General features: G+C 49.2%; 1 protein-coding gene across 3 annotated transcripts in view; it reads right to left on the bottom strand.

Moving 5' to 3' along the window:
- Nucleotides 1–2821: 2821 nt before the first annotated feature.
- The window catches only part of MANBAL (mannosidase beta like), a 28018-nt gene continuing 16867 nt past the window's right edge, over nt 2822–13972 (bottom strand). For all 3 annotated transcript variants that reach the window (XM_081097098.1, XM_081097097.1, XM_081097099.1), the window contains exon 3: nt 2822–3771. In XM_081097098.1, the coding sequence (XP_080953224.1) occupies nt 3667–3771 (105 nt within the window). In that variant the 3' untranslated portion in view covers nt 2822–3666. The remainder of the gene's footprint in view (nt 3772–13972) is intronic.

Raw genomic sequence — 13972 nt, 5'->3', positions numbered from 1 at the left:
CACCCCATCACAATGATGGTGGTGCCCAGTCCTCTCAGCCCCGCCGGAGTCCCCCAGTGGTGTGGCCGCTGAGAGCGAGCAGTGTGAGCAGCCTGGCAGAATGCTTGCTTTGTCGCTGCGGCAACAAGGCAAGCATTCCACCCTGGCCACAGAGGGCCTCTGGACAGCAAGCACAGAGCAGCCAGGGGCAACTCTTGCATTGTTGCCCTGACGATGAGGCAAGCATTGCGCCCGGCCACGGAGTGCCTCTGGCCAGGCTGGGCATGGAACACTTGCATCATTGCAGGCTGGGCTGAGGGACCCCCTCCCCCCCCCTCCCCCGCCCCATGTACGGATTTCGTGCACTGGGCCTCTAGTTGAGATAAAAGAAAACAAACCAAGTAAGTAAAATACATAGTACATTGGATGATGGTATATGCTCAGAAGAAAAAATGAATAAGGGATAGGGATAGGAAGTTTTGGGGACAGGTTATAATTTTAAATTGGGTTTGAGAAGTCTTCCCTGAATAATGATCTGAGGGAAGTAAGGTATATTCATTTCCTATTGCTGCTGTAACAAGTACACAAACTTAGTGGCTTAAGACAACCCAAATGTAGTATTTTACAGTTCTTGAGGTCAGGAGTCCAAAATGGGTCTTGCTGAGCTAAAATCAAGGTGTTGGCAGAGCTGTTTTCCTTCTGGGAGCTCTAGGGAAGGTCCATGCCTTGTCTTTTCCAGCTTCTAGAAGCCGCCCACATTCCTTGGCTCATGGCCCCACATTACTCCAACGTATGCTCCCATCATCCCATCTCCTTCTCTTCGACTTTCCTGCCTTCCTCTTTTCCTTATAAGGACCCTTGTCATTTTATTGGGCCCACCTGGATAATCCAGAATCACCTCCCCATCTCAAGATCCTTAAATCATACCTGCAAAGTCCTTTTTGCCATGTAAGGTGATAATCACCAGTCCTCAGGACGAGGAGGTGGACATCTTTGGGGGCCATTATTCTACCACTTAGGGCAGTGATGGCGAACCTATGACATGCATGTCAAGAGGTGACACACGAACTCATTTTTTTGGTTGACTTTTCTTTGTTAAATGGCATTTAAATATATAAAATAAATATCAAAAATACAAACCTTTGTTTTACTCTGGTTGCAAATATCAAAAAATTTCTGTATGTGACACGGCACCAGAATTAAGTTAGGGTTTTTCAAAATGCTGACACGCTGAGCTCAAAAGGTTCTCCATCACTGACTTAGGGCATAGTATCTAGAGAAAGTGGGAACAACAAGTTCAGAGGTCCTAAGGCAGCAGTTGTCTGGCATGTTTGAAGAAGATGGTGGCCAGTGAGAAGGCAAGGAAGGAGTGGTCTCTCACAAGGTCAGAAAGGTGAAGAAAGTGGAGTGGCACTTGCAGGACTTTAGCCTTTACTTGAATGGGAGCATGTGAGGGCCGTGATCTTATGGGTTTTAACATCATTCCTCTGGCTGCTATGTCGAGTACAGTCTATCATGAGGAGGCTGCTGCACTATCTGGGCGAGATGATGGTGGCTGGGCCATGGGAGTAGAGGAAAGTGGTGACACAAGGTCTCATTCTGGATTTTGAAGGTCAAGTCACAAGGAACCACTTAAGGGTCAGAAGTGGAGTGTCACAGAATGAGGGGAGTCAAGAATGACTCCAAGGTATTTGGCCTGAGCAACTGGAAGAATGAAGATGCTCTTTAAGATGAGGAAGACCGCAAAAAGATCGGACTTGGGACGGTTGGTGAGAGATCAGGGATTTGCTTTGAGATGCATGTTGAGTATCCAATGGAGATACTGAGTGTAAAGTCAGATATGAGAGTCTGGAGTTTAGAAGAGAGGTCTGGAGGGATTTGTTTGGGAGACATGTGGTATTTAAAGCCATGAGCCTGGATGAGATCTTCAAGGGAGTGCGTGCAGAGATAAGAGAACCGAGGGCCCCTCCGAGGAGGAGAACCCAGTGATGTTGGAGGAAAAACCAGGGGAGGGTGTGGTCCTAGAAGCCAAGAGAGCCGAACATTAGAAACTGTCCAGAGTAAGAATGGAAGGGGGCGGGTGGAGTAGAGGATGACCACCCTTGCTTTCCTAGGTCTGTTCTCTGGCAAACAGCCTCTCTGGGAGATAATTTAAGGAAGACGGACCTGCTGTGGTGGGAAATCTGGCCAGGCCCACTGTAGCAGTGCAGGGACCCTCACGGCACCAAGCCTATTGACACTGAGGATTTGTTAAATCCCGAGGAAAGGGCCATGGACTTGGGCCCAAGTCTGAGTTCTGGCACCCTCAAGAAGCCAGGGTTTCAGTTTCCCTCTCTAAAATGGAGATGATACACACTCACCCCTAAGGCCCTCCTCATCAGTCATGACATTTGGGAAAGTGTTTGGCAAACTGTAAACCAGCTGGGCGAATCGGGCTTAGGTCGAGGCTTTTCCTTGGCAGCTGACTCAAGGTACATGGCTGGACCTGTGTGACCCACCCCACACCACGTGAGGCCTTCGACTTGATTTTTCTCAAGTCACTCTAAGGACAAGCAGCTCCTTCCTCAGGCAACAGGAACTGGGAATGAGTGGGACCTGGTCCCAGTGGAAACTTTAACACATACATGGACATTCACAAGTGTTTCCAGTGACTAAAGGCCACACGAAGCAGCTGGCTAAACCCTTCCTGAAAAGTTGTCCCAGGATGACTGCAGAGCTGCCCCCACCCCTAGCCATCCTCAGCCACAATGTCCCACCTCTCCAAGGGTGAGCCCTTACTTCACCCCTAAGGCAGGGACCAGGCTCCCCCTTTTGCTCAGCAACAGACAGCACACAGGAGGTTCAGCATGCAGGCCAGTTTATTCACATTTACTTCCCCCCAAAACTTTTCCACACTGGTCAGGGAGTGAGAGAATTGGGGGCTTAGGGAAGAGACACATGGGATATTGCAGAGGTGGAAGCCAAAAGGCTCACCTTGAATGTGCTATGATAGGATGAAAAGACTTTGGTCTGAGAGTGACAGGCACCTTCCGCCCCCGCCCCCCCGCCCCCCCCGCCCCCGCCCCCCGCCTGCCTCATTTCAGAGACTCAGAAAATTGGGCCCAAGAAACACACACTCATTCACCCAAACCTCTTCCATCTGCGGGAGGAGAACCAGGCATTACCCTGACCTGGGTCTTCTGCTGGCTCTCACACCAGGCAGTTTTCAGACCTGGCCATAGCACTACACTGGACATGGTGTCTTGACCTAAACAAAACAGGTGAGGCCTGGCTCCACTTGCACAAGCGGAAGAGACAAAGGTGACTGATTGGCAGGTCTGTGGTGCACAAATAATGGGAGAGGGCGGTGCTTGTCAGCATTAGCTAATGGCTCTGAAACGTAGTGTAAATCCACAAGGTGGGTACTAAAGGCCAGACTCCATGATTAAGTTGAAAACATAATCTGACCGGACTTGTGAACAGGCTTCTCAAACAGTCTCTGCTCACAGGGTATTTCAGTCTCCTTGACTCTAAACCACCAAGGAAGCAGAAGGAAGAGGAAGTGGTGGTCTGCCGAGCTGGGACCTGGGACTGTCATGATTGCCCAGATCTCTGAGCCTGGACGGAGTGAGGGAACAGGACGCTGAGTCCCCAGAGGGCTGCCTTCAAGGCCCTTGCCCCTCCCATCCGGCTCCACAGGCCTGTCTTCTAACGCTTCTTCTTGGCCTCCTTCTTGGGCCTCTTGTTTGTGGAAGGAGCAGCAGCCTTGGGCTTCTTCACTTCCCCACTTCTGGGCTCAGATGGTTCTGTCTCCTGCATGGTGATAAAACAAAGAGTCCTGCTTAGATTAAGCAAGCCTGACATTGGCAAAATGAGATCATGTCTGAAGGGACTTTGCAGACTGTAGCATGCCACAGAAACACAAGGGATGGAAACCATGATGGCTGGGACCCAGGACGGGTATGTGTGCAGGTTAATCCCTGGGAGCAGGGCAGTTCTTAGTAAAGAGAAAGGGAGGCCCTGAGGACAGGACACAGTCTTTGGAGTCTCACAGGCCTGGGTAGGATCTAGGCTCCTTCATGTTCCAGTCAAGTGACCTTGTGGGCAATCTGCTTCCCTTTTCTGTGCCTTGGTTTGCCCACCTATGAAATGGAAGTAGCGATGCATAGCTTGGAGGACTAATATAAGTAGGCAATAATGCACAAAAAGCACCCAGTAAATGTAGTTGCACCCAGTGGCTGGCTGGTCACCCTGGGCAGGGTCTGGGCAGAATTTGGGTGATGAGCCAGCTGTGGGGCAATGCCACTATGGCCTGCTCTCCCCTTCTGGCCCTGCTGTTCTCCTACCATTCAACCCACAGAAAGCCAGGGCCACAGGGTGGCGTGCTGGCAGGTAGGCAGTCACTGCACTGTTCTGTGGAACGTGGCAGAGGTGCCCCATGGGGTGGGCAGGAGGCAGCTTCAGGGCAGAACTCCAGACTCTCCCGATGCCTGCGGAAGCCCTGGTTTTCATCCGTCATAGACACTGTGATTCCTTCCCAATAAGACGGTTTAATCAAAGTTCTGTGGCCTGAAAGAGGTTCAAACCTGCAGATCTGCCCCCAGCCTTCACGGTGGTGATATAAAAAGTGGGCTCTGGGCAAGGGCCTCAGCCTCTCCAGCCACCAGGCTCTTGTCAGAGGAATCTGGGGAGGGCTCAGTCCTGTCGAGTATCCCTTCCTCCCCTGGGTGATCAATCACAGTGCCACAGCCAGGCAAGACGTCAGCAAGCTCCATCCAGCTCAGAGAGCACTAACCACAGCTCCCAGCCACATCTGGCCCACAGGCGAACTTCACTTGGCCTACAGAGTTTATTTTTAAGAATTTAAGCCAATTGGGAGATTTCCCATTCAATCCGGATCCATAGCGTTTTTGAAAACTTTAAACATCCGGTGACACTAGCCCTGAATCCCCTTGTGGAAGAAATGGGCTGACCTGCAGCTGCCCCTTTCTTCATGTGCCCATAGCCCCACGACCCTGGTGCCCCCAACACTATGGAAAGAAAATTGTTCTTTTATGAAATAATTTGAAAACAAAACAAAACAAAACAAAAGACTAAGAGTATCAGGAGAGAACACTTTTTCTGGAAGAGAAAAATATTTCCCCCTGTTTAACTGGACAACTCCCAGCTTCAGCTTGCTTTAAGCTCTATCCTTCCCAGCTCGTCCACTGGCCCCTGGTCTAAGTCTCACCCTACAGAAGAGGCAGGACCTCGGCTGGGGAGGGGCAGTCCCCGCCAGAAGGCTCAGTCCAGAGGTCCGTCAGCTCCCTCTTATCAGCCAGTATTGTCTTCTCTCCACCCTGCCAGCTGAGACTTCAGATGTAAAGGCCCAGCCTCAGTCCCAGGAAACCTACAAGTGATCGTCTCAAGATAATAAGCAGGCCGGTCTCTCCTCTGGCCAAGTCTCTGATGACAACTCTGGACTTCCCCAGCTTGTCCCTCTGTGCTGACACTGTTTATGTAACTTGGCAAAAAAAAAAAAAAAAGTCCCATTATAAAAGCAAACAAAACCAAACTTCAGAGGAGCCAGTGTGTCAAGTGCACAGGCTGCAGGCTGCAGAGCTCAGCGGGAAGGCTACTGTTTAAGGCAAACCCCACAGGGCACAATGCCTTGGGAGACCTTGGGAGCAGTACCCGTCAGTCCCTGGAAACCAGTGGGTCCCTGAGTGCCCTGGGCAAACAGGCCCTGATTAGACCAATGGTTTATGCACAGGGCACTTGCTGAGGCCTGCCAGGATCTCCAGGTGGAGCCCCACTCTGAGCTTGAGTGCCTCCTCTGGTTTCAGAGGGGCCCAGTTTGGAATCCACAGAGAAATTGACATCCAGCTGCCATCCCCTTTGATTCCATCACCCACAGTCTCATGTCCCACACCTGGGATGGCATCTAAGGAGACCACCTCTCCAGCTTCAACTGTGCTCTTCTCCACCACCACCCCCAAACACTGGGTCAGGCCCCAGACTCCCACTGGTCACCCCTAACAAGAGGAGCACCCTTCTTTCCTTGGCCTCCCAGTAAAGCCCTCCCCATGATTTGGTTCAGTAAGTAGAACACACTCCTACTCACAGTCTAATCTTCCTTCTCTACTCCTCTACTTGTAGCCAAGTACATCTCTCCTCCACCTCCACCCTGCCAGGAGCCGGTCCGTCCTTGCTGTTTCAAGGGACCTGGCGTATATGGCATACTGTTCTTAATATGTTTGCTCACGTTCTTGGCGCTATGTGTTTTAACCAAGGTCACCTCTCCGAGAAAGGTTGTTTTCCCAGGTAAGGATTTTCCCCCGAAGTTAGGGAGGGAATAAAACCCCTTAACTAAGTGCCAGGCGGGTAGTTAATCACTTTAACTACGAACAATCATGCTTAAGCTACATAATCTTTACTCCCTGGAATGGAGATAAGAAACGCCCTAACCTTTGGAATAGAGATTGATAGGATTGAATCAACTGGTATAAATACAGATGTAACAAGACAACAGGAGACAGAACTTAGAGAACAGAACCTAGACACAGAACCTAGACACAGAACCTAGACTCAGAACCTAGACACAGAACCTACACAGAACCTAGACACAGAACCTACACAGAACCTACAGACAGAAGAACTTCGCTGGAGAGAACATGGCAAAAGATCCTGGACAGAAACTGGCCACAGAAACTGGAGACAGAACCTAGCGAGAGAACATGGCAAAAGATCCTGGACAGAACCTGGCTACAGAACTTGGTTGGAGAACCTAGACAGAACCTGGCTGAAGAACCCGGCGACCGAACCTGGTTGGAGAACCTAGTGAGAGAACATGGCTACAGAACCTGGCTGGAGATCCTAGACAGAACTTGGCTGGAGAACTGGCTACAGAGCCTGGCTGGAGAACCTGGAGAACCTGGCTGGAGAACCTAGCAAGAGAACAGGGACACAGAACCTGGCTGGAGATCCTGACCAGAAATTCGCTGGAGATCCTAACCAGAACTTAACTGGAGATCCTGAGCAGAACTTCGCTGGAGATCCTGAACAGAACTTGGCTGGAGATCCTGACTAGGCTGCTGATCAACTGAACACTGTCTCCGTGTCATTCCTTCTTCGCCGACTCCGTCCACACCTTTGGGGACCCCTGGACCTGCTGGGATTGGACCCCAGCACCACCCCGCAGAGCCCCAGGAACCTTTTAATGCCACTATTATCTTATCATAGTTACATGTTCTCATGTTGGTCTCCCCTATTAGCCTGTGAGCTCCTTGGGACAACTTCAATTGTTGCTGAATGAATGAATGAATGAATGAGTGAAATGAAAGAACAGGCAAGATCTCCCATAACCATGAGAGATCCCTATAACATAAGACTAGGCGTCACTTTTTCCATGGCACAGAGGACACAAGCAGATTTTAAACCCAATATACATACCCTGAAGCATATAGGACTAGACATAGCAACCAGTAATAACAACAGCCACAACAGCTGCTCATATTATTTACAATATGCCTGTGTTCCATGGTTTGGACATATCTTACTTTAGCCTCACAAAGTGCCCTAATGAGCCCATTTTGTAGATGAAAGAAGAGATACTCAGAGAGGTAGTAACTCGGCTAAGGTCTGTTGGTGAGCAGCAGAGCCAGGATTTGAACCTAAGCTCTTAATGGTTATATACAGGATACCTCTCCAGCTTCCTAAGTGACCTCAGGGTTATGGAGACGGATAATTTGAGTCAACTGTGAAATCTACTTTCACAAGTTGACAAGGACAACTGGTTCTAGATTCTGTCTGTCAATGGGTCATCCAGGACCCCTGTTTGTGACGAAAGTTCTACAGGAGTCAGGAAAGTGGGTTAGTGCTCCTCGAGTCATGCTTTACTTTCTACAGATGAAAGCAATTCTCTGTAGGTGTGTGTACATATTACCGTCATTGAGTCATCTGAACGTCTTATCTGTCTCCTCATCCCGACCTCCTCTCTTTCCCATCTCAGTTTCTGGCATTGTCACCCACCTAGTTACCCAAGCCAGAAAGCTCCGAGTCGTTTCTGAGTTCTCATCATTCCCCGATGCCCCACATCCCACCTGTCCCCAGGTCCTGTCCGCTCTGCCTTCCAATGGGCTCTCATTCCACCATCTCCTTTGGACACACACTACTGTGCCAGATCAGACCCCGCAGTCTCCTGCCTGCCTCATTGTATCTGCCTCCCACAGATTTTCCTCACCACCTGCCACATTGCTTTCAGAATCTAAAACTGTTGTTTCAGGTGACCGCATCTGTTTTCTGCTTTAAAAGTGTCCCTGGCTCCCTCTCAATAGAGGGCCCTATCACTCTAGCCTCGACCCTGTCTCAGGACACACCCCTTCATGCATCCCACTCTGTCACTCTGTGTTACTGATCAAGCTAGCAACTCCCAGGTATTCAGTTCCCTATCATGCTCAGCACAGGCACTCCACATTCATCGCCCATCTGTCTATGCCCAGTGTTAAGCGGGTTCTGTGCCGGGCACCATAGGGTAATGCAGAAGATAATGCATACTTAGTGATGTGAACCATGTGGGTGCTTCACAACCATCAGCTCCGTGAGCCTCCCATCACCCTGACCAGCCAGCCACTGTAAGCTCCATTTTACAGGTGAGGAAACTAAGGCTCAGAGACTGGTCCACGGAGGCACAGCTGCCTTCCCCGCAAGCTGTAGGGAAGCAAGGCAGCTATTACACACGATTCGGCTGCTGCGGTCCTAGCCACACAGAGCTGGAGCTCCAAGTCCTTGGCTGGCAAGAATGGCTGACTTAATTTCTCTTCAACTGCACGTTGCTGGTACAAGCCAGGCAGGGGGCAGATTCCAAAAGCTACAGCCCCACCTTTCAATCTGGGAACACCTCTCTTCCTCTAAAGCAAGTTTTGAGTTTCCTCGACAATCACACTGTCAGGAGTAAAAGAAAACCTCTCCTGCCAGGAGGCTCCTGGGTCTGCAGAGATGTCCTCTGTGGACAGAGGCCTCATCAATAATGAAGCAGCTCCACAACCGCTTACAAGGCCAGAAAATTGCTGCTATTCATCAGCTTCAAATAATCGAATCTGTGCCACAATGCATCAAATCCCTTCCAGCAGGGAAAGCGCCCAGAATTTTATGGTTTCCACTACACAGTTCGGTGTGGATTTGTGCTATAAATCAGGACCAAATGTCATTCTGCACAGACTTAAACCGTGCTTTCCTCTAAACTGGTCCAGGAAAGAAAACCACTGTGCTCAGCTCGGAAAACCCCGCACACCTTATCTCACTTGATCCTCAAGAACTCTGTGGGCCGGGCAGGCGTGTCCTCCTTTTACAGCTCAGCACACAGGCTCAGGGAGATGAGGGTGGGCCAGCACCCAGGCCAGGTGTGACTAGTGCTGAAGCTCCTGCTGCCCCCCTGTGCACTCCTGTCCAGAGCCCTGGGCAGGGTGGGCGCTGAAAAGACCTTGCAGAGATGGAACCAGCTCTAGCCTCAAGGAAAATAGGACTAGCTGAAACAGGGAGCAGGGGAGGCCATGCATGTGGGCTCGACACAGAGACATGCGTCCAGGACGTGCTTGGCAGGCAAGGAGAACTGTGATTAGTGAGAAAAGCCTTAGGAGTTCATTCCAGACACAAGTCAGCACAACGCAGGCCCTTCCCACCGGCTGGTCTGTGGTTCCCTATGTGTCCAGATGTCTCTCCCACAAGCAGGTTCACATCTCGAGACCATGTTTATACTTTTACCCTGCCCACCACACAGCAATCTCTCAGAGACGACTCACTAAGTGGAAAAATCCCTGCTGCCCATTTCAACTGCAAACTCCTCTTAAGCTTAAAAAAAAGTACAGGGCAGAATTCACAGTTGGTTCTGCAACCTGTCTCCTAAGGTGCTGAGAATAGGAATACACTTGCCCAGGTTAATTATTTACTAGGGCAGCCTTTACTGGCAATGGGGGGCCTAGTATAAAATCAAGACCTTCATGCAGAATTTCCCAGCAGGGTCTTGAACTTCTAGGCCACTGCCCCTAGGAGGGTGCCATCCAAAAACCGGTTCCAGGGCTCCAACACTGCAGGGTTTTCTGGCTGACAGTAAAGTCTACCTGGGCATTGCATTGAAAGCCATCACTCTTGTCATCAATTCTGGTGAGTTGCCCTCCACTGGATCACAATGCTGGCCATTAATAGTCTTTGTCTGCCCAGCACCTCCTTTCGATTAGGGCCCTTCCCTTTCTCTGTTCCATGTGGTTCTGGGGCCTCTCAGTCACTGTGGACATAGGAATACTAGCAGACAGTTCAAGTTGCCTGGCAGAAATGGTACCCATTGCCCTTCCTACCTGTGGAGAAGGTGCAAGCATGTGAAGCAGAGGTCTTGCATGAGTTTGCCATGAGCTTAGAGAAATGGCCCCTCTTGCTTGTAAATAATGAGCAATTGGATGCAGACTGGGGCTGCTGCAGCCATCTTCCTGACACATGGCAAGGGCCTGAGAATGAAGTCAACACTTGCAGGAAAGCCTCCAGGAATGAAGAGACCAACAGAACCCTATTGAGCCTCTGAACCCAGCTGTGCCTTGAAATTCCCAGTTCGAAGAGCCAATACCATTTTCTGGGAAACTGCTGGAGCTGAGTTTCTGAACTTTCAACAGCAAGTGTCCCCATTAATACAAGAAGAGACTGTGGCAATCCACAAAGACATCAGAGTGGAAATGAAGGCACCGGATGGCTGGGGAGATGTGATCTAAACATCTGAAGATGTTAGGACAGTCAGCATTTAAACTACTAGGAGACTTCATGATTAGCTGCCAGATGAACTATTACTATCTGCTGCAGGAGTCGCGGAACCAAGTCAACACCCACTGGCTGAGGATTGAGTGGATCCACACTGTGTGTAGAAACTGGTCCAAAGGAGGCTTGGGAGTCAGCTCAGGCAGGCTTTCAGGACGAGTAGGGAGAGGGCTCCCTACCTTCACTGTCTTATTAGCCACTCTTGAAATTCCAGGAACTGGGCTCCCACCTCATTAAACTACAGCACTCCACTTTGAGAAAAGCTTTGGACTATCGTCCCAGGAAATGTGCATGAACATGAAAATGTCACATTTTTGTACACGATTCCAGGGAGCTCACAGACTTCTAAAGCCTCTCTAGGGACCCCCTAGGGCAGTGATGGCGAACCTTTTGAGCTCGGCGTGTCAGCATTTTGAAAACCCTAACTTAATTCTAGTGCTGTGTCACATATAGCAATTTTTTGATATTTGCAACCATAGTAAAACAAAGATGTATATTTTTGATATTTATTTTATATATTTGAATGCCATTTAACAAAGAAAAATCAACCAAAAAAATGAGTTCGCGTGTCATAGGTTCGCCATCACTGCCCTAGGGGCTCAGGAACTCCCCATTAAGAACTCCGTTCTACTGAAACCAAACTGAAGGAGCAGCCTGAACACAGCATTGTCGTCAAACTGAGCAGCTTCTCCTCAATCACACGATTGTTTTCATCACCCGGTCTCTGTGGGGACTGGTTTTCCACGTGCTCTCCTGAACCACTGGGTGGTTTTCATGGAGACCACAGTCTCCTGGTTGTCTGCCCACTGCTCAGCCCAGTCTCCTGAGAGCGCGAGAGGAATGCAGACCCCTGCTCTGTCTGCACAGCACTCCTGCTCCTTTGAGAACTGACCTTCCCCTCCGCTCCCAGAGGTCACGCCACAGGCCATAGCTGCCCCAAGTGAGGTCAGCTACAGTTCCTTCTCTGGGGATTTTGAAACTGGGACCAAGCAGGAAGGCAGCCTCCAGATGTTGAAGCTGAAGGACTTCAGCTCTGGGTGCTGTTAGTGGCCATGTTTCTCCTTAACCACAACGACAGCACACAGAGGAAGCAGGACCCAGGTAAGAGAAGTGAAAGGCAGGAAACAGACAGAGAGGAGAAGCCAAGGGGGTGCAGATGGTGGGTAATGGGGTCCTGAGTTCCCACCCCTTCCAGAGGCCCAGCTGCATCCCTGCTCGGGCACAGTACCCCCATCTTTTCAGTATGTCTACACTGCACAGAAGCTACTTCAAGTAGTTCAGGCAATGCCTTTAAGTTCAGGCCTCTCCTGAATTTTAATTTCCCTTGAAAAGCTTAGCAATTCATTCTTAGGGTTTTAAGAAATAATGCTATGCTGATAAAATAATTCCCAGTCTCTATTCCCAACTTCTCACTTGGATGTCTTGCTATCATTTCCCACCTAACACTTGTAGAACCGAACACCTCCTGTCCCGAAATTGGTTTGTGCTTCAGGAAATGGTCTAAGGACTATTCCAATGGCTACATAACAGAATCACCTTGGCATTTGAAGAAAATACTAAGCCAGGGCCTCAGAGAACTGAATCAAAATCTCTATGGGGGCAGCCCAGGCTCAAACAAATGTTTGTTTTCTCGGGTCTTAGTTTAATGAGGTGTCAAGGGGGGGGGGGGGGTCCTCATTTAGCTTAGGATTCTAGGACCTTTAGTTTTGATTTTACCAATTGTTTCTTGCTCCTAATATGAAAAGGAAGGGGGTGGGGTGGGAAGTATTTGTATGTGTTCCTTTTTTCTTCCCTGATTACCCTCAAAAGAGCTTTCAAATAATCTAATTATTGAAGTACTGAAGTCACAAACTAGTTGCAAAAAATCAGCTTACTGGAACAACAGGAAAGACATTCTTTTGCTTTGCAAAGGCTTTCCCATCATCTGGAGCCAAAAATATTATCTTCTGACCCAAAAAGCTACTAATAAACCTTGTTTCTTTCTATAGGCCAAGCAAGAGAGATGATTTTGCCCTAAGCAACAAAGCAAAAAGAACAAGATTGTTCTCTGGATCCTCCCACCCCTACTCTTGCCCTCTCCCACCTCCAGCCACCCTCTACTTCCAGGTACCTCCCTCCTGCCCTTGGGCTGCCTGGAGTCCCACAAACTGTCCCTATTCCCACAGGCTCCCTTCCTTCCTAAGAGCTGCCTAGCCCCAAGTTAAACCCCCCATTTTTTCCCTCCCCACCCAAATTCCAAATCAATCTCTCTCTCTCTCTCTCTCTCTCTCTCTCTCTCTCTCTCTCTCTCTCTCTCTCTCTCTCTGTAAGATTGTTTATGCACAGAATGTTGTGTTCTTTCCCTCTCCATTTCTTCAGGAGTCTGAGTGAGAGAAGGCTGCATTATGGAAGCACACAGGAAAGCTGGCATAACTGGGGCCATTTGCTAGTGATGCACCAATAAGAAGTTAAATTAATGGTACTGTATTTTTTGTTACTGATCCATTGGAAAACTGGGGGGGGGGGGGGGGGGGCAAAACAGTAAGCTTCAGTTATGAAGACAATTCACTCATGTGAGCTTCACTCCCCCTAAATTGCAAAGATAAATTAAAATGAAAGCTTATGTACTATATTTATATTTTAAAAGATGAGATTGTTGTCCCAAATTAACCTCTAAATGGCAGGGTAAGTCAGGGGAGGGAGAATGGAGGCATACTGTAAACCCTTTGTCAACTTCCTGCCTCAAAAGACCTCAATCCACTGCACCACTAAAAAACCTCAGAGATCAGTAAAGGGCACCCCTCTTTCTGAAAGTTTGCTAAACTGACCTAGGCCTCTGTGGCTAGCCTCGTAGGGTTAAGACACAATCAGCAGCTCTCCAAAGGCCACACACCTCTGACTTTACATCTCTGCCTATAAAACAAGAACATTTATCACCTCCTTCCTTTGGACTCTTAGCTGGCTTCACCAGTGGCCAATGACAATAAAAATGTTTGTTATTTATAATGCTCAATAGCATGCCATGTCTGAGGACAGAGTCCCAAGGCACAGGGATTACGTTTTTACAATGTGATACAATTGTGGGTGGAAAAACTCCAATCATGACCCCCTTCTCAAAATACCAGAATAAGAAACAGAGATGGACAGAACCACTTAGAGGCCACGAGCCTGTCCATATTTACCGAGGTCCCCGCCCCCACACTGCTCCTCCCTCCTATTCCCTATGTGCTAGAGCTCCTCAAGGCCCCCTTCTCAT

This window comes from Myotis nattereri (genome assembly GCF_964212035.1).
Source record: "Myotis nattereri genome assembly, chromosome: 8".
Classification (NCBI taxonomy): domain Eukaryota; kingdom Metazoa; phylum Chordata; class Mammalia; order Chiroptera; family Vespertilionidae; genus Myotis; species Myotis nattereri.
Note: the sequence above shows the minus strand (reverse complement) of the source record. Positions and strands in the feature narration are given on the sequence as shown.